The sequence below is a fragment of the Stigmatopora nigra genome, chromosome 10, assembly GCF_051989575.1.
Source record: "Stigmatopora nigra isolate UIUO_SnigA chromosome 10, RoL_Snig_1.1, whole genome shotgun sequence".
NCBI classification, from domain to species: Eukaryota; Metazoa; Chordata; class Actinopteri; order Syngnathiformes; family Syngnathidae; genus Stigmatopora; species Stigmatopora nigra.
The window spans coordinates 3,132,763-3,157,741 of NC_135517.1; the positions used below are offsets into that span (position 1 = coordinate 3,132,763).

Genomic DNA, 24,979 nt, shown 5'->3' on the forward strand with positions numbered 1-24,979 from the left:
TTTTTTTAAAAGACAAATCGGTTCCACAACATGGCGACGTTATTTCGACGGAAAAGCGTAAAGGAGTATAATGTGTAACTGCTTTGAAAACTTCAATTAGCGTATTTTCACGACTATAAGGCGCACTTAAAAGTCTTACATTTTCTTCAAAATAGACAGTGCGCCTTATAATTCAGTGCGCCTTATATATGGAAAAAACTGAAAACAAAAAACCACCACTGTCGGATATTAAAAAAACCACAAACACCTGAACTGGGACAATACTGTTAAATATGCAGATGCCATCTTAGTTTACAACATCTTCCATCATATAGCTCCTCCCCCACTGCAAGATTTTATACCAAAAAATCCAAAACATCAACAATGGCTGGCTCTAGAGGTGACTGTGTAGTGAGTGAGTGCTTCATACCTGGAAGTCAATAGCATTTACCGTATTTTCACCACTATAAGGCGCACTTAAAAGTCTTAAATTTTCTCCAAAATTGACAGTGCGCCTTATAATACAGTGCGCCTTGTAATACAGTGCACATTATATATACAATTTTCCAAACGTGTCATTTTTGTGTGTTTTACTTTTAAAATTACAACTATTTAGCTCAAAATTGTCAACTTATCATCAAACTAGCATAACCATTTGACTCTGAACCAATCAAAATGCTCATTTTTAGCTCAAATAACACAAAAAACTTCAGCAAAATCCATCAAAAACTGAAAAAACCCAGTATTTCAACAACTTAATTCGCAGATTTATGCACACCAAATAAATTACAATCAACAAAAACCCACGATTAGCTTGCAATTCTCCCTAAAATCTTTCAAAACTCAAATCCTCTGATAAACTCATGTCATGTTCCATCTCAAAAACAAATTTGAGTTACCTTACCACGGTGGTTAACCGAAATTTATCTTCAGCTATTTATCATTTATAAAGATGTCCGACTTTGAAGAAAAATTCCCCCGAGCCATGTCAATGTCATTTTTTTGATGATTATATAGACATCTGGCAAGATAATCCACGTGACGAATGAATATTAACAGTGACTCACGTCAAGAATTTGCCACGGTTTGGATGCAAAATTGTCAAAGTCGTCCTTTCAGACCACACAATTTCTGCCAAAAAAACGGGAAAAAAATGGCGCTAACTTCCCCAGTTTTGCTTGATATTTTTTCGGTGCTGACAGTTTTACGGGCGCCTTGGAAAAAGTCAAAAAAGCTCGCTTTAGGATCAGCTTTTTTCTTGGTTTTGGCGTCCCGAAAGTCTTTTCGAGCTGCCAGATTCATTTGGTTTTATCAAGGATCCTTAACGCTGGATTTGTAGCCAAAAACGCATTCCAAACGCTGCACGCATTTGCACGCATTTGCACGCTGGCGTCACAAGAACATTGCCTACATTTGACAGCAAAGGCTGGATATAGGGACGGTATTAGTGGATAGAAAAAAAACAATGATGTCCTCTTAAATGCTAAATTGTTTCATATCAATGGCGTTTTACTGTTAGAACTTAGAATTTTTTTGTGGAGTCTAATGACAGCTTCAATGTGTCTGGGATGTTGTTGACATGCCAAATTGCGCTAGGTTGGTCGACAAACTGTTATGTGAGGGTTAAAGGTCGATGCCATATGTGTCAAAGTGGCGGCCCGGGGGCTAAATCTGGTACGCTGCATAATTTTTTTGTGGTCCGGGAATGTGAATGATGAGTGCTGAATTTCTGTTTTAGGATCAAATTAAAATGGAGAGTATAGATGTATATTAAGTTTACTGATTTCTCCAATTTTGAATCAATAATTGTCATTTTTTAATCCATTTTTTTCTGTGTTTTTAGTTGAAAAATCATTTGGTGAAATCTAAAAAATATAAATAAAAAAGCTAAAAATAAACATTGTTTAAAATCTATAAAAATCTGAATATTCATGTCTTTTAATCCAGTTCTTTTTATCCATTTATTTAAAAAAAATCTAAATAATATATCTAAAATAATTTGGTAAAATCAAAAAAATATATTTTAGAAGCTAAAATAAACATTGTTTTAAATCTATAAAAAAACTGAATATTCAGGGCTTTTAATCCAGTTCTTTTAATCCATTTATTAAAAAAAAAAATCTAAATAAAATATCTAAAATAATTTGGTAAAATCAATAAAATATATTTTAGAAGCTAAAATAAACATTGTTTTAAATCTATAAAAAACGGAATATTCATGTCTTTTAATCCAGTTCTTTTAATCCATTTATTTAAAAAAAAATCTAAATAAAATATCTAAAATAATTTGGTAAAATCAAATATATTTTAGAAGAAGCTAAAATAAACATAGTTTTAGATCTACAAAAAACGGAATATTCAGGGCTTTTAATCCACTTCTTTTAATCCATTTATAAAAATAAAAAAATCTAAATATTATATCTAAAATGCCCCAGCCCACATGAAATCAAGTTGACCTTGTAAAATCTAAAAATATATATATATATATATATATATATAAAAAAAGCTAAAATAAACATTGTTTTAAATCTACAAAAAACTGAACATTCAGGCCTTTTAATCCACTTCTTTTAATCCATTTATAAATAAAAAAATCTAAATATTATATCTAAAATCGCCCACATAAAATCAAGTTGACGTTAAAGCAGCCCGCGAACCAACCCGAGTCTGACACCCCACACTAAATATGTGTGTGTGTGTGTGTGTGTTATGACACTAAGGTGACATTCACAATGAAACGAAGGGAGTCCTAAATAAACCACGGCGTGGACGTAAACACCCGGCAGTTCCGTGTCGGATGCCAAACAAGCGCACGCTTAATAACTTTTAATTGCTATTTCATCACTTTAATTGCTCTCAAGGCCTTTAGCGATGATTATTTTGTTCAAAAAAGTTGTATAAATGACAAAAAAGGAGATCTCAATAGTTGTTATAGAAAGTCTTTTTTACGCTATGTTCATAGACTGGAACTAAATCTCCATCAGCTGGTTGGCGGCGTAAATATAGAATGACATTAGAGGCAAACCACATAAAACGAGACGCTCCATACTTGGCAATTATTTTTTAATGCAATTTGAAACGCTATTGGCTTGTCTTTTTTTTTTTTTTCACTTTTGCGTGACCACCATAATGGATTTAAGCGTGTAAAGTATGATGTGCCGACACTGGCCTCATGACTCCTATACAAATGTCACCCCACTCTATTCTTCAAAAAAATCTCGTCTAAGAAGCCCCAATTTCATCAAAAAATCGCATTATAAAAGCCTATTATTCTTTTACCAGCTTGCACAACAGCATAACAAAACAATCTTAACATTTATTAGCAGAGACTCATTAGTTTTCAAAAGTTTTGGGACAGATAACTTGAGCTAATGAGTTATGAATATGCTAAAAATGCTTTTTTAATGAAATTAATGTTATTTTCGTGTTTTTTTAAAGATTGCGCATATTTTTAAACAATCTCGACATTTATAAGCAGTGAGTCATTAGTTTTCAAAAGTTTTGGGACAGATAAATTGAGCTAATGAGTTATGAATACGCTAAAAAAATGCATTTTTTAATGAAATTAATGTTATATTCATGCTTATTGTTAAAGATTGTTCATATTTTAAACAATCTCAACATGTATAAGCAGCGACTCATTAGTTTCCAAAAGTTTTGGGACACATAACTTCAACTAACGAGTTATGAATACGCTAAAAGTGGCATTTTTAATGAAATTAATGTTATATTCATGCTTCTTTTTAAAGATTGCACATATTTTAAACAATCTCAACATGTATAAGCAGTGACTCATTGGTTTCCAAAAGTTTTGGGACAGATAACTTGAGCTAATGAGCTATAAATACCATAAAAGCAACTTTTTTTTAATGAAAAAATGTTATTTTCATGCTTTTTTAAAAGATATACTCATAGTTGTGCATCTTTTAGCAAGGTGCACACACACACACAAAAGCACACATTCCAAAAGCAGTTTTAAGAACTATAATGGCGATATAAAAGAGTTTAGTTGTCAAAATATCCACGCGTGGGTGCTCTCCTCCATCCACGCGCACCCATCATTATTATCCATCCCCCCCACTTCATCCCATCCTTAAATCATCCGCCGCTTACCTCGACTTCTCCTCGGGTTGGCTTGTTTCCTCCTCTTGCCCCGACTTTCCTCCGTCATGGTCCGAGTACGGCGGAGGGGGGACTCGGGTTCGGGGAGGGGGGTGGTCCCGTGGAAAGCCGCGACGCGAGTGCGGTGCTCTCCGTCCGTCGTGGCAGCCTCGGGACACGACAGAAACCGGGGGATAAGGGGGGAGGACAAGGGAGAGAGCGGGGAAAGCGGGGAGGGAGCCATCGCATTCACGCCCAGTGGGACACCCACAGCTCGTGATGATGGGACTCCACGCGGAGGGGGCGGTTTCAGCATAGGCGAACACCTCTGACGTCATTGGACAAGGGTGCCACCCTGGGTGGGGCTCAAATTGAACCCCAACTTACTTTTTTATCATTTAAAAACTTGGAATTGGCTTCAACCTATCAAGTGGAGCCAATTATTGGTGCGAAGTAGTTTTTAAAAATTGATTTGACTAAGCCACGCCCCTATAAATGGTCCTCAGCCAATGAGGATGCAGATGGGGAATATCTGGGATATGATGGATTAACCCTTGCTAGTATAGAGTGACTATTTTGGGTTGTTTACAATCGTGCAACTAATTGAGGATGTCAGCCTACTCTTAGCTGGGATAGGCTCCAGCACCCCCCTGGCGAGGATAACAGAACAGAAAAGCAGTACAGAAAATGAATGACTACTTTATTGAATGTTAAAACTTTTAAACTCCAGTTTACTATCTTAATAGTATAACTTTGAGTATATAAAACCTCGATAAAACGATTAAAAACGTCATTAATAAACCAAAAACAATATACAATTTTGGTATAACAATTAAAAACGTATTTAATAAACCAAAAACAATATAACATGTTGAAATAACAATTAAAAACGTCATTAATAAACCCAAAACAATCAATTTTCTCCCTTTTTGTGTCCTCAATACATTTAACATCGAATCAATACATGGCAAACCTCCACCTATTGCGCATGCGCGCGTCTTTCTCTCCAAACTTTTCTTCCTCTTCTCTTCTTCATCAGACACGCACGCGCATGCGCATAGCTTCGCATAACACAAGCATTCACCCCAATATTGCAGGTTAATGACAAAAAAGACCCCCCTCTCCCCAGGTCGCCCGTGTACGATCCCTCTGTGGACCCTCCGTGTTTTATAACATTCCTAGTCGCACCTGCGCGAGTACCCCTGGAGAGGACCCCCGTGGCGCCCCCAATGGCTGTAGGAAGTGGTGCATCGAACGGCCATTGTGTTGCAACCTGGATCTTAATCTGTTTTGCAACTCAAAAAACCAAAACAACCCCCCCCCCCTTCCAAAAAAATAGAGTAGAACCCCCTCAATGATTGCCACAACCTAAATATAAAATAATCAATGTTAATTCATTCTATTAAACAGTATGGACGAGCAAATAAGGATGAAAATGAACTGATTGAGAATACGTCTAACACATTTTTCTTTCAGAATAAAATATTTTAAACTATATTTAAAACATCTAAAAATACTATAATGCTAGGGATAGATATGCTAAAATAATTATCCAGGTGTATTTTACAACAATATGTACATGAACTATTCATATACAAGGATAAAATTAAAATTTAAAAAAGCCATGGCCTTTTTTCAAATTAAAATTTTTGGGGGTGTTTTTTTAATTATTTTTAAAAAGTAATTAATTTAAAAAAACAAACTTAAAAATATATATATTTTATTTTTAAGGTGAATGCAATAAAATATCCATATAAAATCAACAAAATACTAAATATTAAACAAAATATTATTATTTAGTTAAATAATATAACTCACGACATATTTTTTCTAGTATTTTTAAGTATTACAAAAGTTCATGGCCTTTTTTCAAATTAAAATTTTTAGGGGTGTTTTTTTAATAATTAAAAAAAGTAATTAATTTAAAAAAAACAAACTTAAAAATATATATATTTTATTTTTAAGGTGAATGCAATAACATATCCATATAAAATCAACAAAATACTAAATATTAAACAAAATATTATTATTTAATTAAATAACATAACTAACGACATTTTTTCTAGTATTTTCAAGTATTACAAAAGTTCTAACCACCCCCCCCCCCAATAGATAATGCAGGTGCACCCCATATAGTGTCATATTTAAATCAATATTATATTTCACTTAATTGCAGTACCTGAATGAATGCCACCATAACAAACCATTACGACCCCTTTCAATGGTTTGTTTCGTAACAGACGAAAGCATCCCGGTGGTAGGCTCTATAGGTAGGGGGGCAAAAAAGAAGGGTTTTACTGGAAGAAAGAAGGACAGAAGGGTCACCGTGGGCCTTTTGTTGACAGCACGAAGGAACGGTAGGGAGGAGGGGAACCACCCCGTGGAAGGGGGGCAATAAACTTTGCTACAGATGAGGGTCACAAAGGTGCAGAGGTGCTTTAGAGGTCCTGGGAGTCTGTCATATGTGGCCCCCCTGGGTGTCATTTTCACCCAAATAGTGCTGAGGACGCTTATTGATTGACTTACTGAATTGGCAGAGTGGCTTTTTGTGATTCGGCCACCTGTTTGATTGATTGTTCGAGTCCCGTAGGTGTGTTGTATCCCTTTAAATTTAGGTGGACTGGGCTGTAGTGGACTAGATTTGGGAATTTCATAATCATATGATATTTAGTAAAATATTTGACTATATTTTAATGCTTTGGATTGATTTAATATGATATATGCACTTGTGTAGCTCCAGTTTTTTTAGCTAGGTCTACAATGTCTTCTGTGTCTGTGCTTATTACTGCAAATAAGGACATTTCCACAAATACGGGATGAAATATAATTCTAATCTAATCTGAACAGTTGAAAAATATATAATTTTTGGCATTTTTTCACTAAATTTTTCATTAAAAAAGTGGCAGAAAGAATTAAACATTTTAAGTCACTATAAATGTCAAAATCAAGGTCACCCCAAACACTAAATTTAAAGTAAAATGGACTTCTATGAAACCCTCTCAATTGAACAAGCTCCTCCCCTTATTTTGGTGCAAATTTGGCTCTAAAAATGTTGTTCTCAAAAATCTCTAAACCTTAAAAACTTGACAAATCTTCTTACCAATCCAAATTGTTGTATTTTTACAATCTTAATAGACAGACTGAACATATTTTACTCTCAGTTAAAAAAAAAAGTTAAGTTTTGGACCAAACTGCAACAAAAAAAAAATGGATCCACCATGTTTTCCCAAACCAAAAGTGTATTCCTCACAGAGCCCAGACGTTCTTCGTTAAATCTCAACTCTGGTTTCAATGTTGTGCTTTGCTCAAAGAACAATGTAAAAAACGTTGACGTTCCCTAACACACAAAAAACACAAAAAAACACACACTGGCAAAAAAAAATGCATGCATGCACTAGGAGGAGCATGGAAGGAAGCAGTCCCACTGGGGTTTTGTCCCGGTTTGCGGTGTATGGGTTCAAAGCTTCCCAACCCAGGGAGGAGAACCTTTAAACAGCATATTAAGCAGGAGTTAATTATATGCCAAAGCCAAGTGACAAAGGGAAAGAAAAGCCTTTCTCTGAATGGCGGCACAAGAAAAGAGAAAAGTCATTATGTTGCCCACTTCTTTGCATTTGAAAAAAAAAAAGTTCCCTTCTTATTTTGAGGACATTTCCATTGGGGAACTCCCCAGAAATTGAGCCTGTGCAACTTTCCATTTAGGCCGAAAAGTGGTCATTATCTCATTTGGATTGATTTAATATGTGAGAGCATATATTCATGAATATGATAATGTAAATTAACATATAGTATGTATATTTGTAAGACTGTGGCTGTGTGGTGAGTGCTACTGCCTCGCAGCTTTGGGGTCGTGGGTTCAATATCAAGTTGGTCCACTTGTAGATTGCATGTTGTGGGTTTTTTTCTGGGTACTACAGTTTCCTCCCATGTTCATGGTAGGCTGATTGGATGCTAAATTGTTTGTAGGTATGAGTGTGATTCTGATTGGTTGTCCGTCTTCTGGGATTGGTTGGCTTCTGGGTGTCCCCCTGCTTTTGGCCTGGCGTCAGTTGGGATGGGCTTTAGCACCCTACGCGACCCTTATGAGGATAAAGTGGCTATCAAAGGATAATGTGGTTCAGTGATGCACCCTGTTTCGGCACAAAGAGTGTGGATTGGATTGTACCTTACTGGTTGAGCGCCATTTAATATACCCCTGTCGTTTATTATACTATATATATATTAAATGGGGAGGGGGTATATTAAACAGCAAAATATGGTAATTGGTATTGAGTTCCAGGTATGAAGGAAGATGGTGCTTTGGTTAATTTAGTACTATTATTTGTTGAAGGGAACTACACAGTCACCTCTAGAGCCAGCCCTTGTTGATGTATTGACATTTTTTGGTGCAAAATCTTGCAGTGGAGCTTTGTTTTGGAAGATTCTGTAAACTAAATATATGTATATTTAGCAATATTGTTCCAGATATGAAGAAAGAAGGTACTCTGGCTAATTTAGCACTATTATTTGTTGAAGGGAACTACACAGTCACCTCTAGAGCCAGCCCTTGTTGATGTATTGGATTTTTTTGGTGCAAAATCTTGATTTGGAGCTTTTTGTTGGACGATTTTGTGAACTAACTATCTGCATACTTAGCAGTATAAAGGAAGAAGGTGCTTTGGCTAATTTAGTACTATTATTTGTTGAAGGGAACTACACAGTCACCTCTAGAGCCAGCCCATGTAGATATGTTGAATTCTTTTGGTATAAAATCTTGTTATGGAGCTTTGTATTGGAAGATTTTGTAAACTAACTATCTGCATATTTAGCAGTATGAAGGAAGAAGGTGCTTTGGCTAATTTAGCACGATTATTTGTTGAAGGGAACTACACAGTCACCTCTAGAGCCAGCCATTGTTGATTTGTTGGAATTTTTTGGTGCAAAATCTTACTATGGAGCTTTATGTTGAAAGATTTTGTAAACTAACTATCTGTATATTTAGCAGTATTGTTCCAGGTATGAAGAAAGAAGGTACTTTGGCTAATTTAGTACTGTGATTTGTTGAATGGAACTACACAGTCACCTCTAGAGCCAGCCCTTGTTGACGTATTGACATTTTTTGGTGCAAAATCTTGCTATGGAGCTTTGTATTGGATGATTTTATAAACTAACTATCTGCATATTTAGCAGTATTATCCCAGTTGAAAGTTTGCAATTGTTGCACATCTTAAACATGACGTCCCACCCCCTCCAGCACCCCCCGTTCGCCACGGAGCAAATGAGTCAACCTCGGAGAGGCCCGCCAGGCCTCGGTGGCTGCACGGAGTCGAGCATGCCACGCCGCAATGCCAATAATAATGCACGCTCCGCCACCGTAAAGAAAAAAGGGATTCTAAGCTTAGTTGGCGGTGTAAGAATAGCACAAAAAAAGCCAAACGGGTTGTTTTACTTTTGTCAGTCTGACTACAAAAAAATGACTCGTCTGTGAAGTCGCATATTTTATGGCGGCGAGTCAGTTCGAGAGCCCGATTCTGATTTGTGGCTTGAATTCCGTGGCCTTGTTCATAATTCAATTTTGTGTACTATTTTTCATATCCATGTTGAAACGTGAAAGGACATCAATCTGTTTCAGTGGTTTCACCAGACGCTTTACTCAGTATATTTTAATGAATCCTAAAAAATGTGTACTTTCACACACATGCATAAATAGCCAAACCTGAAAGAATTACTGTAAACAACCAGTTAAGGTTGCAGGGGTGCTGGAGCCTATACCAGTTGACTATGCCCTATGGGATAACACAAAAAAATCCATCAGGCCATGTCTTATAACCCAGATTGTCTCTCAATCATACTAAGAATCAATTTAAAAGGTTGGTGTCAAAGTGGCGGCTCGGGGGCCAAATGTGGCCCCACCACCTCATTTTGTAGGGCCCGAGAAAGTAAAACATGAGTGCTGACTTTGTTTCATGATGAAATTCAAATGAAGAAAATAGATATATAGGAAATATTTTATATTGGGCCCCTTTTTAAATTAATAATTTTTTAAAAAATTTTCTTTCTTTTTGTGTTGTGTTTTTGTTCAAAAAGCATTTTTTTCTGTTTTAAATCTTAACAAACTGAATATTTAGGGCTTTTGATCCAGATTTCTAATCCAATATTTTAAAAAATATCTAATTATTACATCTAAAATATTTCTTCTTTCCCTTTTTATTTTTAATTATAAATAAACCAATGTTTAAAAACTCCATATTTTTTATATTTTATTTTTATATTAAATTACTTTTTTCACTTTTTAAATGAAAAACAAACGGTTAAAACATAGGATAAATCTAATATTTTCCCTCTTTTCTGATTTAAAAAAATAACAATAATTTAAAAAATACGACTTTGACCAAACACTATTGTATACCAAAATTTGCAAAATCCCATCAAAATAAAATAAAAAAATATTTTCCAAAGTCCCACAGACACCACATGCAGCTCTGGAGCCACAATTTACAGATTTCCTCACAAATATACATACACACTATACCTACAACATACCATAAAACCAAAATGTACTATTATTACCTCCTCATCCATCATTCACCATCCAAAAATGATTGTATCTTCCCCCCTAGTATACAATTATGATTGCCCTCTATAAACCCAGATGAGGGGACGACAATATTGTTGTTTTTCTAATGCACACAGCCCATGTGTAATTTGTCATCACGTCAAAATGGAGTGAAAACACAAAAGTCCTCCAATAGCTCTCTCACTAATCATAGGATATGATGGTGTGGTCTCAAATACTGAAAACATGACTTCACTTGAACGAACCTCGCCGAACGAGGCGAACATTTTACTCCCGTTTCCACTCCCAACTGCCCAGCTGAGCTTTTTATAGCAGAAATGACCATATAATATTGTACAAGCACGATTTGTAAAAACATACCCCCCCAACCCGCCCTTCTTCCAGCCAGTTGTGACCACACCAATTGCGTTTCGACCACTTACGTCACCGCCATATTTAGGGGCTTCGGTCATGTGACTTCCAGTTTGAATAAAGTGGGAACAAAAGTGGCACAGGATGTGAATTAATAGGTCGTTTGGGAGTGGGCAGAATTGGCTTAGATTGACAGGGATGGAGTATATTCGTGTTATAGCTCCCTCTGGTGGAGGATAAGTGTAAGTGTTTTTCAAGTTACATCACTGATTGGCTGTCATTGAATGTGATTAAATAAGAAATATCTGTTTGAAAAATTAACAGTTTTTAAATTGACTATACAAAAAAACACAAGTGCAATTATGAAAAAGTGTATATTTATTAAATATTACAGCTATAAGCATGTCAAAAGACTAATGTATTAATATCTAAATGTAATATATATATATGTAACTACTTTAAATACTGTAATTAAAGTGAAAAAATGATATTAATTTAAAAAAAACAGCTTTATGGGAGTTTTTGTCTAAGTTCTTCGTCTTCGTGTAGCCATGGTTGCATTGTCAGCGATATTTGAGGGATTACTGTTAAACTCGATATATTGTTTTTTTCATAAACAATGAATGGGAAGGTCAAAGGTCATAGAGGTTACATAAGGAATTTTGCAAACTCAAGAAAGAGTAAATGGTTAATTATTTTTAAAAGGAAGGGTTTATTTTTTATATGAAACTTAAAAAGTTGTTATATTTTGGGGTAATCGGGTCAAAAGTCATAGAGGTAAAAGAACAATAGGACTGGTGTTTATATTGTAATATTAAATAGAAGTCTATACATTTTGGAAGGAATTTAACTTTATACACCAGATTTTTATTTTTTTAATAGTACAAATAATGTCCCAAAATATTAAATTCATAGCCAACAGAACATCTTTATTTAGACCAGTAAAATATAGCACATTTGTATAAAAACAAAAACAAAAAATAAGGAAAACATGTAGAAAAATTGTACAGAAAATAGAACACTTAAAATCTATTATAGAGTTATTGCTACTTACTCTCATAGCTTTTACATTTGCTAAAAGTCATTTACTTTTGCCAGCAAAAAAGTCCCATAGAAAGGATCAAAAACATAAAACAAAAAACAAAACAAACATGCAGATGATGAAGGAAAGAAGTATTTAATATAAAGTTTATTGTCCATTCCAATGAAAAAGCATTATGGGTCAATGTTTATTATTATTGTTTAATTATTTTAAGTTAAGGCATTAAAACTGTCTTTGGTAGCTCGTCTTCAAAGTCCAGCGGTGATAATATTTTGTTATTGTGGCAATGCTAATGCTAACGCTAATGCTAACGCTAACAACATGTGCTCAGATGTACCAGAATGAACCGTAATTCCATTAAAATTATAGTTAAAATTGACTTTTGGTGAGAAAAGGACGCTACACCCTGGACTGGTCGGCGACCAATCACAAAGCACGATAAGAAAAACAAACCATTTCTGCTTATATGGAGTTTTTTTGAGACTTAAATGAGTTTAACTGTGATTTTTGGAATGCGGGAAGGAGGCGGAGCAAAAACGTTGACAAAACCCTTCTCACTTTCAGTTAAAAATATTTTTTTGGACATGAAAACCAATTAAAAATGTTCTCAGGTGCTTATCCACGAATACAAAAAAACGAGTGCAGAATCGCAATTGAAGTAAAACAGTTGTTAAAAAGTAAACTTGCAGAGTGCAAACTCTTTTTTAGGAAAGGCAATTTTTTTTTATATATAAAAAGCAACCTGAGTGTTTTTTTGTGAGATATGTGTATTATACACCATGTGGAAATACTGCTGACTACTTAGATGGATACATACATCTACTAAGATTTTGTATTTTACTTTGAACACTAAAAATAACTTCATATTAACACAGATATGGTGAGACAAAAGAATTGCCAGACGTCTTATTGCCGTTAGCATAACATATTACAGCATAGAGTGAGTGTGTGTATGCATAAGTTATGTACATTGTATCCTTCTAATCACCATTTTTTTTTGCCACTGGAATGCCCTTTTTTGGGGAAAAAAAATTGTAACTATCGACTAATAGTAGTATTTATTTTTATTTTGTTGTGCTTTTCGTTTTAATGACGATAAAGGAATTTTGATTGTTAAAAAAGTATATCTAAAAAATATAATTGGCTGATTGCAACTCATTAAAATTCAGGGTAACCTTCGTTTAAAAAAAGGCAGCATGGGAACAAGTAGGCACCTTTGGTTTTTTTTAAAGAAAAAAATGTTTTGATAGAGTGGTTCGTTGTTCAAGTCCGAGATTTGTTTTTAAACGTGTTTTCATCGACGAATAATCCGTGATATCGTATTTTTTCCCCGTCAAAATGAACCACCATGTTTTTTTTTTGGGCAAGTCGAAAAAAAATACCCCAAAAAGTTTCTTTGATTGTTGACTTGGTGTAGAATCCTACGACAAAGTATTCAGGACTTTATTCTCCCCAGCCAGTGAGGTCAACATGGACGTCATGTCCCCCACCGCCATATTGTACAAGGTGACTAAGGTCTGTGGGGTGGTAAGACGTGAAGACGTCTGTGAGGAAGACCCGGGGTCACCCTGAACGGGATGGCTAAGTGGCGGGCTAAAAGACGAAGGTTCCGCGTCGTCAATGATAGAAGTGAAGTCTATACGGGCGTTGTCCAGGTCTAGGTTTTCTAAGGCGTTGGGAATGGGACCGGATTGCGGGTAAGGAGCCATGGGGGTCGATTTCGAGGGAGCTGTTGGTTCTAAACTGGCTCCCATGTTGTGTTCTTGGGGTAGACAATGTCCATTTTGGGTATCAATGTGTTTTTCCAGGTCCATATGGACAAGGCCCGAGTAGTAGACGTTGTTATTGGACGCGAAGACGTCGTGTTGTCCCTGCTGTGGATGCTGGACTGGAGGCAGTCGGATGGATCGTCTCGGACTGGAAGCCGAGTGGGCTGGGCTTAGTTGTTGTGGACTTCCCATGTAGCCTTGGGATAAGCTGTTCTGGCGGCTAAGAGGTTTTCGTCCTTGAGGGGGTCTGGGGACTAGCATTTCCTGGTTGTAGCAAGAGCCTTGGAGCGCCATCATCTGTTGGTCTTTAGGGACGACGGAGGTGGAGCTTCGGACGTGTGTTGGGGGGCTGGTGATGAGGTTTTGATTGGGGTAGGGAGCGAAAGACTGGTTTGGGTATATGTTTTGGGTTTGGGGACTGTGTTGCATCATTGTGGTCTGGCTGGAAAGATCCATGTTGTCTGGGGGTGGTTTGATTGGACTCTGTTGTTGTTCTTGTTGTTGTTGTTGTTCCCACATGAGGGCTTGTTGGGATTGGACGTAGTTCCGGACCATCATTTCCTTGACTTGCATCATGGGTGTTTCAGACCTGGGGCCTTCAGTGGGGCCAGCACATCCCAAACTCAAGCCCTCGCCACTGGAGAAGGAGTTCTGGTTCTGGTTCTGGCCTTGGAAGTCACAGGTCACTCTGTTCGGGGTCCTCATCATAGGTCGAGGGGTAGTCTGTGGGGCGTAACCCTGGGACTGTTGGAGCCGGACCTGCTGTTGTTGAAGCTTAGCGCTTTGACAGGCTTCGGCACCCCCCATGCCAGGGTGAAACTGCTGTTCGGGTTTGATGGCGAGTTTATGAGCTCCTTCTGTGTTGTTGTAAAGGCCCGTTTGATTGGCAAAGTGGACTTGGGTCTGTGGAGGTACCAGAACTGCTTCGGAATAAGGCAAACCACGTTGGTCTTGGAGAGTACTTTGGGCCTGGTTGAGGCCATCACGCCATTGACCATTTCTAGCCTCGACACTTTGTCCCAGCGTCTGGTAATGGTGGCCTGATGGGCTGAGTTGACAGTTACTCATACCGTACTCAGCCTGTTGAAGAAGTGTATTGGATATTCCTTCAGGTCTTGTTTGATGACCCAATGGATGTCCACCAACTCTGGAAGTGACATCCCCACCTTGGTTCTGATAAGACCCTTTCATAAAATTTTGGTCCGGGCATCCCATAGCCTCATGGCTTGGAGACAGTTGGTTTGAAAGTGGTCCACTACCTCCCGCCATGGTCTGTTGTGGCGGGTAGCCCATGAAAGCCCTCTCGCTAGGTGGGATCATCATGGAATGGTCTCTGGGATTTAAAGGCGGGAGCTGAGACTCCATACCCATCGATTCCATCATGACGTTCTCAGAAATACTCGGGGGGCGAGGGGAATACATATGGCGTGCGATACCGGCACTACGGTGGTCCTGGTGCTGTAGCGCATTTCTCCGCCCCATGGCGGATACATTATTAAGGCTGTTGAACCGTTTCGGTAGAGCTAGCTGGTCTGCTGCTACCGACCTCACCGGATCGCTAGCTCTTCGAATGGTGTTCCCCGGAGCCTGATGAGGGTAGATCACCCCCGTGCCGTACTCGGTGTTGGCGCTATGCCGACGTGGACCACTTTGCTGTAGGAATGGAGGCAAAGGTTGTCCCTGGTAGTCACTCATAATGCCTACTCTTCTACCAGGAGTGCCTGGTTGGTCCATACCGGGTAGAGGAGTAGGCGGCGGACCACCGGTTGCCGCGGCGTATTTGGCCTTTAGACTGTACTGCTGGGCGGGTGTCAGGTTCGAAAGGCCAGGGAGTGCGGACCCTCCTGGACATGGGGCTCCTCTACGGCTAGTTTCGGGGGAAAGGGGGTCCCCGGGAGACTGGTCTTGGCCCAAGGGGTGGCATCCACCTGTTGCACCCATCTGGGAGATGTCACTGGAACGCCGGCTGGATAAGTAAGGGGATACCATGGAGGAACGCCGGCTGACGGTGTAGGCGGAGCTAAGGCTGCTGGTTCCGCTTCCTCTACGGTCGTTGGGGTTGGTGGCCATGGGAGTTCCGCTTGTGAAGTCGTGGTTACTCAGTTCCATGACACGCCGGTTGGAGAGGAGCGGGGATGGGGCGCACATTCCCATGGAATCGCTTGCACCTTGAAAAAAACCACACATAAAGCGGGTTAGAAACGGTGCACCAACATACTGTATTTTCATGACTATAAGGCGCACCGCATTATAAGGCGCACCCTCAATGAATGACATTTTTTCCATATATAAGGCGCACTGTATTATAAGGCACACTGTCTATTTTGGAGAAAGTTTAAGACTTTTAAGTGCGCCTTATAGTGGTGAAAATACGGTAATTGCTATTGACTTCCAGGTATGAAGCACTCACTACTTTACAGTCACCTCTAGAGCCAGCCATCATTGTTGATGTTTTGGATTTTTTTGTATAAAATCTTGCAGTGGGGGAGGAGCTATATGATGGAAGATTTTGTAAACTAAGATGGCATTTGCATATTTAACAGTATTGTTTCAGTTCAGGCGTTTGTGTTTTTTAATATCCGACAGTGGTGGTTTTTCATTTTTGGTTTTCTGTTTTTTTCCATATATAAGGCGCACTGGATTATAAGTCGCCCTGTCTATTTTGGAGAAAATTGAAGACTTTTAAGTGCGCCTTATAGTCGTGAAAATACGGTAATTACAAATATTTATGCCTTTTAGCCAATTTTAACTATTGTTTGTGTTGTGGATTTTGTGTTAATGCGTGTTTTTAGCATTAGCATAAGCATTAGCGGTATGGAAAACGTACAAGGAAGCGCTGGTAGCTTGTTGGGTAGACAACGGCCAGGGGGTGCCGGTCGGCGTATTTGCTTCAGTTTGTCAATCTTGAGGTTTTCCAGCCTTTTGAGAGCTTGTGCCGACATTCCCATAGTCGCCGCCGCCGCGTTTCCTGACTCTCCCGCGCCAATACCGCCCGCTCCGCCATCTTCCAAGGCCGTGAGGTCTTCCAGGCTGCCTGCCGCATTCAGGTTCATCTCCACACCGCTATCGTTGTTGTTTGTGCTGCCCAGAGGGGAACGTTCACTGCTGCAGGAGGATTGGCCGCCAGGGCTGGGCAGGGATTTCTGAAATATATGGAGTTGTTTTATTTCCAATGCGATACTATTTAAATGAAGTTTTTGCTCGAAGATCTACTTTTCAAGGACCTAACATTGCACGATCTACCCTTTTTTCCAGGCAGTTATGTATGCTGATGATATACCCTCATGTAGCAGGACCCAAAATAGTTTAGGCAGGTAGTAAACATGCTTGGACTCGTGGGGGCGCTGTTTCCCAGCTCAAATCCAATGTAGTAATCATTGTTATTATTTTTTACTGGATCTAATCTTTCTGTCCTGCGATTTAAGTATTGAGCACCCATGGAACAGTTTTTTTGTGTGTTAAATATGGCAGCTATTTAACCGCATATCATTAACTGGTGGACTTTTCAGTCAATTACCAGCACAGCTTTTTTGTATTTCCCGTTTTTGTACGTAGTTTTCCACTCATTTGGAAAAAAAATGTAATGTAGGGTATTAATTTCCTTCTCATTTGTTTGGGTGGGCAGTGTAAGCGTAGTATATTTCATTGGACGAACTAAAACTAACGAACTAAAAGTCCAAAAATGAACCAGTGGGACACGTAAAAAGTCTCTATTACCGTTTAGGTCTTGAAACCTTAGTTTTGTTGGCCAAAAAACGCATATTGGCCCACCTAGAATTGCCATTGGCTAGTCCAACCTGGTCGAAACATACGTTTGTAATAGTTTAGTGAAAAACACTCACTAAAGTATTATCAGGAGCCATGAGTTTACAGTCCTCCCTTCGTTTCTCCTCCTTCTCCAGTAGCAATTCCGGGCCTGGACCTCCAGGGGTCATGACAGAGCCGGGTGGTCGGGGACCCGTGTCTCCGCGGTGCTTCTTGGTGATGTGGGCTTCGGGACCATGTACCGTCTTGACGTGTTTACGTAGCGAGCTCGGGTCCGTGTACCGTTTGGTGCAACCGGGAATTTTGCAGACGTAGGGTTTCTGGATTGGGGAAGAAGTTCGTTTAAGTACAGAAACTTCTCAAACAAAGTATTTTTAGACGATTACCTCATTGGAGTGGGTTCGATTCTGGTGCTTAGCCCGATCGGAGGCATTGGAGAAGGCTTTGTTGCAGCTTTCATGCTCGCAAACGTAGGGTTTCTCTCCAGTATGAGAACGCAAGTGCGTTTTTAAGTTCTCTAAACGAGAATACGCCTTGTTGCAACCTTCGAACTGAACCAGAAAAATGCATTTGGTGAAAAAAATCAATGTTTTTGGGTAAATTCTCGTTTTGAACTCACAGTGCACTTGTGTGGTTTTTCCCCCGTATGCCTTCGCATGTGGACCACCAACATGTACTGGGCCTTAAAGGGACGTTGTTCGCGAGAACATTCCTGCCAATGGCATACAAATTCCTTCTTTTCGCCGTGGATGTGCTCGTTGTTGATATGCTGCAAAAAAAAAACAAGTATGGAGGTTTTTGGTTTTGCAATCTGGGTTGTTTTGAATGCGTTTTGTAATCCTTACGTGAACGAGTTGGTCTTGTGTGTCGAACTCTTTGTTGCAACTCTCCCAGTGGCAATTGGTTTCGTAGATGGCTTCCGGTTCGGGTTTGCCGTCCTCTTTGTCCAAGTCGTCTCTGCCATCCAGGAGACCCAAAAGGGGATCCTGATCAAATGCGCAAAATACTCAATCAAATTTTTTTTAACACTTATTCTCCTCTTAGAAATCTTAATTCTTGATAAGAGATGTGACTACAACAAATATAATCTATAAATAATATCCCTAAACAGTTGTAATAAGATCACTACAGTAATCCTATAGAATTTAGACAAGACGTGGCCCCAAAAATTGAAAAATTGCCAAGTATGGTCAACCCGATTATATAGATACCGTATTTTGTCGACTATTCGGTGCATCGTATTTTTAGCCGCAGTGTCAGTAACGAGCGAATTTGCAATAAGTGAAGTAGTGATAATCGAGGGAAGACTATTTGTTTTTTTTGTAGGTTAGCCTTTAAGTTTGTACAAATAGGAAAGGGTTTTTTTGTAGGTTTATTTTGTTTTCTGAAGTTGGTTCATTATTCCAAAACCAGCAACTTTTGTTTGTGTGACCAGCAACTTTATTTATATTAGCATCAACTGGTTTCCCTTGTTCTCGTACCTGAGTACCAGTAGAGGACGGGCTTGCCAAATCCCCCTCAGATCTCTCCTCCAGGTTTTTCAAGGGCATGCCATCCATGCCCACCCCCAGCCCGGGTTCGGTTTTTAACTAAAAAACACACCCAAAACACACTTAAAATAATGCTACACATTTTCAAATCGACTAAGCTAAGTCAACACTTACTTGTCCATGTTTAGGCGGTACGTGGAGGCGAGGGTTGTGGGCGGGAAGTCGGGATGCCTGGCAAGGGGTGTGCGGTGTACCCCCGCCTACGTACATGGCGCCCTGAGGCCTGGATTGGCAGTTTAGGCTATTGGAATAACCCAATGATGGACTGTAGAATGATGGGAAAATACATTAAAACTTGTTTAAAAAAGGGAAGTTTATGTTAAGACCCTTGTGAGGATAAATATGTTGTGTCTGACCTCATGGAGCTTACGGACAGGTGTCCGTACGAGCTGCCGCCGTTGCCGTTGGGCGTACAGCGTGCGTTTACGAAGGCCACGAGGGAGTTGGGGGACGTCCGGATGACCGTCTGGAGGTCCACGCTAGGGTCGGATAGCGGTGAGATGGACAGAGCTCGTTTTTTGCTCAGTTTCAGCATCGAACGCGGCGTGGAGAATCGGGAGCCTGGTCAAAAATGCCGTGTAGGCGTGGTTAAGGAAAAATAAAGTCATAAAAGGGCGGCGTTTTAGGGTGCTTACCGTCACCGGAGCCAATCTGATCAGAGTTGGACTGGCAGAAGTTGGGATGGGATGACATCATGTTGTTCTGGTTGCAGTAGGGGGCGCTGTTGCCTGTTTAAAAATAAAAGGAGACGTTCCTCAAGTGATTGTAGGCGCCTAATGTAATCATAACAATATTTAGACATATTTTGTTTGGCATATGTGGAAAAAATGATTAGTATTACAGTACTAAGAAGTGGGTAATATTTGGGTTGAATTGGAATGGGTTAAAAATTGGGTATTTAAAATGTATTTATTTAGTTTTTTTTAGATATAATATTTAGATTTTTTTTTAATGAATGGATTCAAAGAACTGGATTAAAATCCCTGAATATTCAGTTTTTTTTATAGATTGAAAACCATGTTTACTTATATTTTTAGATTTTACAAAATAATTTTTGAACTAAAAACAGAACAAAATGATTAAAAAATCACAATTATTGATTTAAAAAGGGAAAAATCAGGAAATTTAATATAAATATATACTATATTTTAATTTGATCCTAAAACAGAAAGTCGGCACTCATGATTTACTTTCCCGGGCCACACAAAATGATGCGGCGGGCCACATTTGGGCCCCCGGGCCACAACTTTGACACATGTGCTTTTAGGTATTAGTAACTGGCAGTTTCGCACAACCCATTAATTCAAAATGAATGAAAAGTTCAATAGACTGACCATCCGTGGATGCCATGCTCCTATGTCCCATCATGCCGAGCGGCGGCGGCGCCTGAGGGGGCCTCATGTACTGGTCCAGGTGACAGTGACTGATGCTCTGCACCGGTCCCGAACCGTGACCCATGGTTGAAGTCATTGGATTGTAGATGTTTCTGCAGTCCTGGGGAGGCCCGTTGTGGACCAACGGCGCTCGCAATGGGGGGACGTCGCTGTACGGGGACTGCTCCGGTGGCAAGAAACTGTCAAGTCAGACAAAATAGCACACGGGATTAGTACTTATGATTCGGAATGGAAAATACTAAAATGTTAACAGAAAGACTGTAAGTGGTAATAGTACAGTTTAATATCTAAGTACTGTTTACTATCGAAGTAGTGTTTAATATCTAAGTAGTGTTTAATATCGAAGTAGTGTTTAATATCTAAGTAGTGTTTAATATCGAAGTACTGTTTAATATAGAAGTACTGTTTAATATAGAAGTACTGTTTAATATAGAAGTACTGTTTAATATCAAAGTACTGTTTAATATCAAAGTACTGTTTGATATCGAAGTACTGTTTAATATCGAAGTACTGTTTAATATCGAAGTACTGTTTAATATCGAAGTACTGTTTAATATCTAAGTACTGTTTAAAATCTAAGTACTTTTTAAAATCTAAGTACTGTTTAAAATCTAAGTACTCTTTAAAATCTAAGTACTGGTCAATATCTAAGTACTGTTTAAAATCTAAGTACTGTTTAAAATCTAAGTACTGTTAAAAATCTAAGTACTCTTTAAAATCTAAGTACTGTTTAATATCTAAGTACTGTTTAATATCTAAGTACTGCTTAATATCTAAGTACTGTTTAATATCTAAGTACTGCTTAATATCTAAGTACTGTTTAATATCTAAGTACTGTTTAATATTGGAGTGCTGTTTAATATCGAAGTAGTGTTTAATATCTAAGTACTGTTTAATATCTAAGGACTGTTGAAAACAGTAGATATTTAGATATTAAACCCTCTCATGAATACATTAAACAGTACTTAGATATGAAACCCTCTCTCTTGAATATTGAACTCTCTCTTATGAATATAATTTTGAGAGCTGCTTTCAACAGTAAACTCTCTGTCACCATTTAACCTGGCAACCAAAAGTCCGAGCACTCCCTACTGAGCCGTGTTGGGCTCGCGAGCCATATATTTCATCCCACAATTTCGTCATTCCCTCTCCCATTTACCAAAGATACTTTTCCAGGCTCCCTTGAATTTCACCTCCATTAACACAAAAAAAGTGTCCATTTTTTTGTCCTCCCCATCCACCTTTTCCTAATTCCCCCTTTCAGTCTTTGAGATGTATTCACCACTGGATCTTAATCTGCGCTTTCTAATCCACGACTGCCCCCCCCCCCCCCCCAGTTTAGAATTGCAACCCATAGCTCTACTTTTTCTCTTCATTGAGTCGAGTTGAGTTTTTTTAAACCCCGCCTCCCCCCCATTCCCAAGCCCCCTTTTCCGATTCCCGTCCTGGCCTATCTCCTTCTATCTCTTCCACGGCTCGGTCCGGTGGCTCAATACCGTAACCTGAGTGGGGCCGCCAAGCAGTCATGCAGAGCGCAACGGGGGCCGGCCAGCCTGTAATTAGCAGCTGTCAGAGAGCCCGAACCCGCCCCGCAACCTGGGTGGCATGGCTAACCGAGGAGGGGAGGCAGGCTAGCAGAAAAGAGGGTCCAAGGCGGGGGTAGGAAAACCAGAACAGGTTGCTATTAGTCGTCAGAGTCCAGAATTTTAAGGGTTTATAATCCGTTTTTAGGGGTTTATAATCAGTTTTTAAGGGTTTTTGATCAGTTTTTGCAAAAGAATGTTGTCTTTTTTGGCTATTTTTGGTTTGGTTGGGTAAATTGAGTATGGGAATTTGTTTTGTGGGTGTTGGAGTGAAAACGCTGATTGGTATAAAATGTTGTTTGTTGAGGAAATTTTGTTAATTGTGTAATAGTGTGTTTTTTGGGTTAATTTTGAGAATGGGTTGTTTTATTAGGAGGAGATTCATTGGATTTTATGTAGTAATATTTTTTGAATGGGGTTTTAGGGTAGTAGGAATAAAAGATTTAGGGTTAATGGCTGCTTAAAAAAGTGTTTGGTGAGTTAATTTGATTGTTTTGTTATGGAAGAAGACAGAAAATACATGTTTTTGAAGTTTCAGGACATGATTTTAATGAAATATTAAAACTTAGTAACTAGTATATACTTTTTTAACTAGTACTACACATTTTATTTTTTCCTTAAGCCTTATTTGATATTAAAAAATATCTTAATTATTCCTAAAATGACAGTTTATGGTTCAAAACTTGTCCAATTTCTAAAATTTACCCTAATTTGGCAAGTCCTTTCTTTCATTTTCCTTATAATCCTTTAGTAAATTAAATTATAGACAAGGCATTATAAGTACTACTTCTTCGTTAGTCACATTAAAAGTACATATTAAGTTAACTTACCCTCTGGGGGGCTGTCCTGGTGAGGTGTCATAGTGGTACAGCCCCTGATGCGGCTGCATGTCCACCGGCATGGGAGCTCAGAGACGGCCGGCTGCTCCGCTTACGCCACCGACCTGCCGGGCCAGCAAACACAAGAAGGACGCTTGGTTAGGCCCGGCCCAACCGCCATAACAAAACAAACCAAAGCGGACCGAAATAGCGGAGGAGCGCAAAAACAATTGCGGATGCGTAGAACCTTAATAACACAGCAAAGCAAACAAGAGAAGGTGGTGTTTATTTTAAAAGCGGCACTGCTTAAGATATATAGTATTACATTAGGAGCACAACTAGGAATTACAGTGGAAATTACTGGTCTACACAATTCTACTTTTACTGGACGCATATATTTTTCATATAGAATTTGCATCAACTGGTACTACTACTACTGCTGCTACTGCTTCTAGTACTACTACTGCTTCTAGTACTACTACTGCTGCTACTGCTTCTAGTACTACTACACCTACTGTTACTTCTAGTACTACTACTACTGCTACTACTACTATTACTGCTACTACTACTATTACTGCTGCTACCACTACTACTACTGCTACTCCTACTACTACTACTCCTACTACCACTACTACTACTATTACTGCTACTAAAACTACTACTGCTACTACTACCACTACTACTGCTGCTACTACTATTACTACTACTGCTACTACTACTACTACTACTACTACTACTACTACTGCTGCTACCGCTACTACTACTACTGCTACCGCTACCACTACCACTACTACTACCATTACAACTACTACTACTACCGCTATTACTACTACTACTACTACTACCACTACTACTATCACTACTACTACCACTACTACTATCACTACTACTACCACTACTACTACCACTACTACTACCACTACAGCGACAACTGCTACTACTACTACAGCAACAACTGCTACTACTACTACTACTACCGCTACTACTACTACGACTACCACTACTACTACCGCTACTACTACTACGACAGCGACAACTGCTACAACTACTATTACTACTACTACTACAGCGACAACTGCTACTACTACTACCACCACTACTACTACTACCGCTGCTACTACTACTACTACTGGGGTAAAGTTTTTTTCAATGAAATTCGTTTTTGTAAGTTCGTAAAAATGCCATCTTTGTTGATGTTTCAAAAAGAGAAATCACATCCTGTGCTTTCAAATTCTTCCACTCAACAACTCTGACCCGGTCTCTGGCCGACCCGCCGATCATGTTGCCGCCGTCCCAAAGACGAAAAAAAAATCGCCTTGGCCCCCGAGATGAAAGCGTCCGTCCGCTGTCGCCACGACTGTTACGTGTCTGCGCAAGTGTTAAAAGGGCAGCGGGGAGCTGTTTAAGCCCACCAGTCACCTTAGGGGATTTGGAGTGTAAAGTTAGCTAGCGACTAAATGACATGTGCGGCCCGCTGGTGCTAATTGCACGTATTGGTCGCTGGCTTTGGCCCGCATGCACGATAATTAGCTGCGAGCGCTAAATAGAGATCTCGCCGTCCACTTCAGTTGTCCAGAACTCGTAAATGGCACGGCGGGGCGCTTAAGAACACACACACCTGTCAGTCTCACCGAGGGGGTATCACAATATTGGAGTGTCCAACAAGTCTGGGGAGGCCGACACACTACTGCCTGAGTGCGTAAGTGCGGTGGCAGGTGCGAATCAAGTGTGTGGATTCCAATGTGTGTGTTTGGCATGATAAATGAGCCTAAATGACTTGTACAATTACCTGTGAATCAATGGAGCCAATGGACTTTTTACAGAACTTCTTAGGCGAGGCATGCAATATTATATAGACCAACCGTAGGCATACCTGTACATCTATGTGTATGTATGTATATGTATATTCATATATATGTGTACATCTATGTGTATGTATGTTTATGTATATTCATATATGTGTATATCTATATGTATGTGTGTATATGTATATATGTGAATATCTATATGTATATATGTGTGTATATCTATATCTATGTCTATATGTGTGTATTTTTGTGTATATCTATAT

At 39.0% G+C, this 24,979-nt stretch overlaps 2 protein-coding genes across 2 annotated transcripts in view; both read right to left on the minus strand.

Moving 5' to 3' along the window:
- The window catches only part of LOC144203233 (zinc finger E-box-binding homeobox 2), a 28,667-nt gene extending 24,402 nt beyond the window's left edge, over window positions 1-4,265 (minus strand). The window contains exon 1 of the mRNA XM_077726606.1: window positions 4,093-4,265. Coding sequence (XP_077582732.1) covers window positions 4,093-4,150 — 58 coding nt within the window. The 5' untranslated portion in view covers window positions 4,151-4,265. The remainder of the gene's footprint in view (window positions 1-4,092) is intronic.
- Window positions 4,266-11,924: 7,659 nt separating this feature from the next.
- Window positions 11,925-24,979, minus strand: part of gli1 (GLI family zinc finger 1) — a 43,652-nt gene continuing 30,597 nt past the window's right edge. The window contains exons 2-13 of the mRNA XM_077727134.1: window positions 22,921-23,033; window positions 20,448-20,686; window positions 19,749-19,841; window positions 19,470-19,674; window positions 19,228-19,378; window positions 19,045-19,152; window positions 18,409-18,549; window positions 18,183-18,332; window positions 17,950-18,114; window positions 17,641-17,883; window positions 16,626-16,941; window positions 11,925-15,966 (exon numbers count right to left, since the gene is read on the minus strand). Coding sequence (XP_077583260.1) covers window positions 13,451-15,966; window positions 16,626-16,941; window positions 17,641-17,883; window positions 17,950-18,114; window positions 18,183-18,332; window positions 18,409-18,549; window positions 19,045-19,152; window positions 19,228-19,378; window positions 19,470-19,674; window positions 19,749-19,841; window positions 20,448-20,686; window positions 22,921-22,991 — 4,398 coding nt within the window. The 5' untranslated portion in view covers window positions 22,992-23,033 and the 3' untranslated portion in view covers window positions 11,925-13,450. The remainder of the gene's footprint in view (window positions 15,967-16,625; window positions 16,942-17,640; window positions 17,884-17,949; window positions 18,115-18,182; window positions 18,333-18,408; window positions 18,550-19,044; window positions 19,153-19,227; window positions 19,379-19,469; window positions 19,675-19,748; window positions 19,842-20,447; window positions 20,687-22,920; window positions 23,034-24,979) is intronic.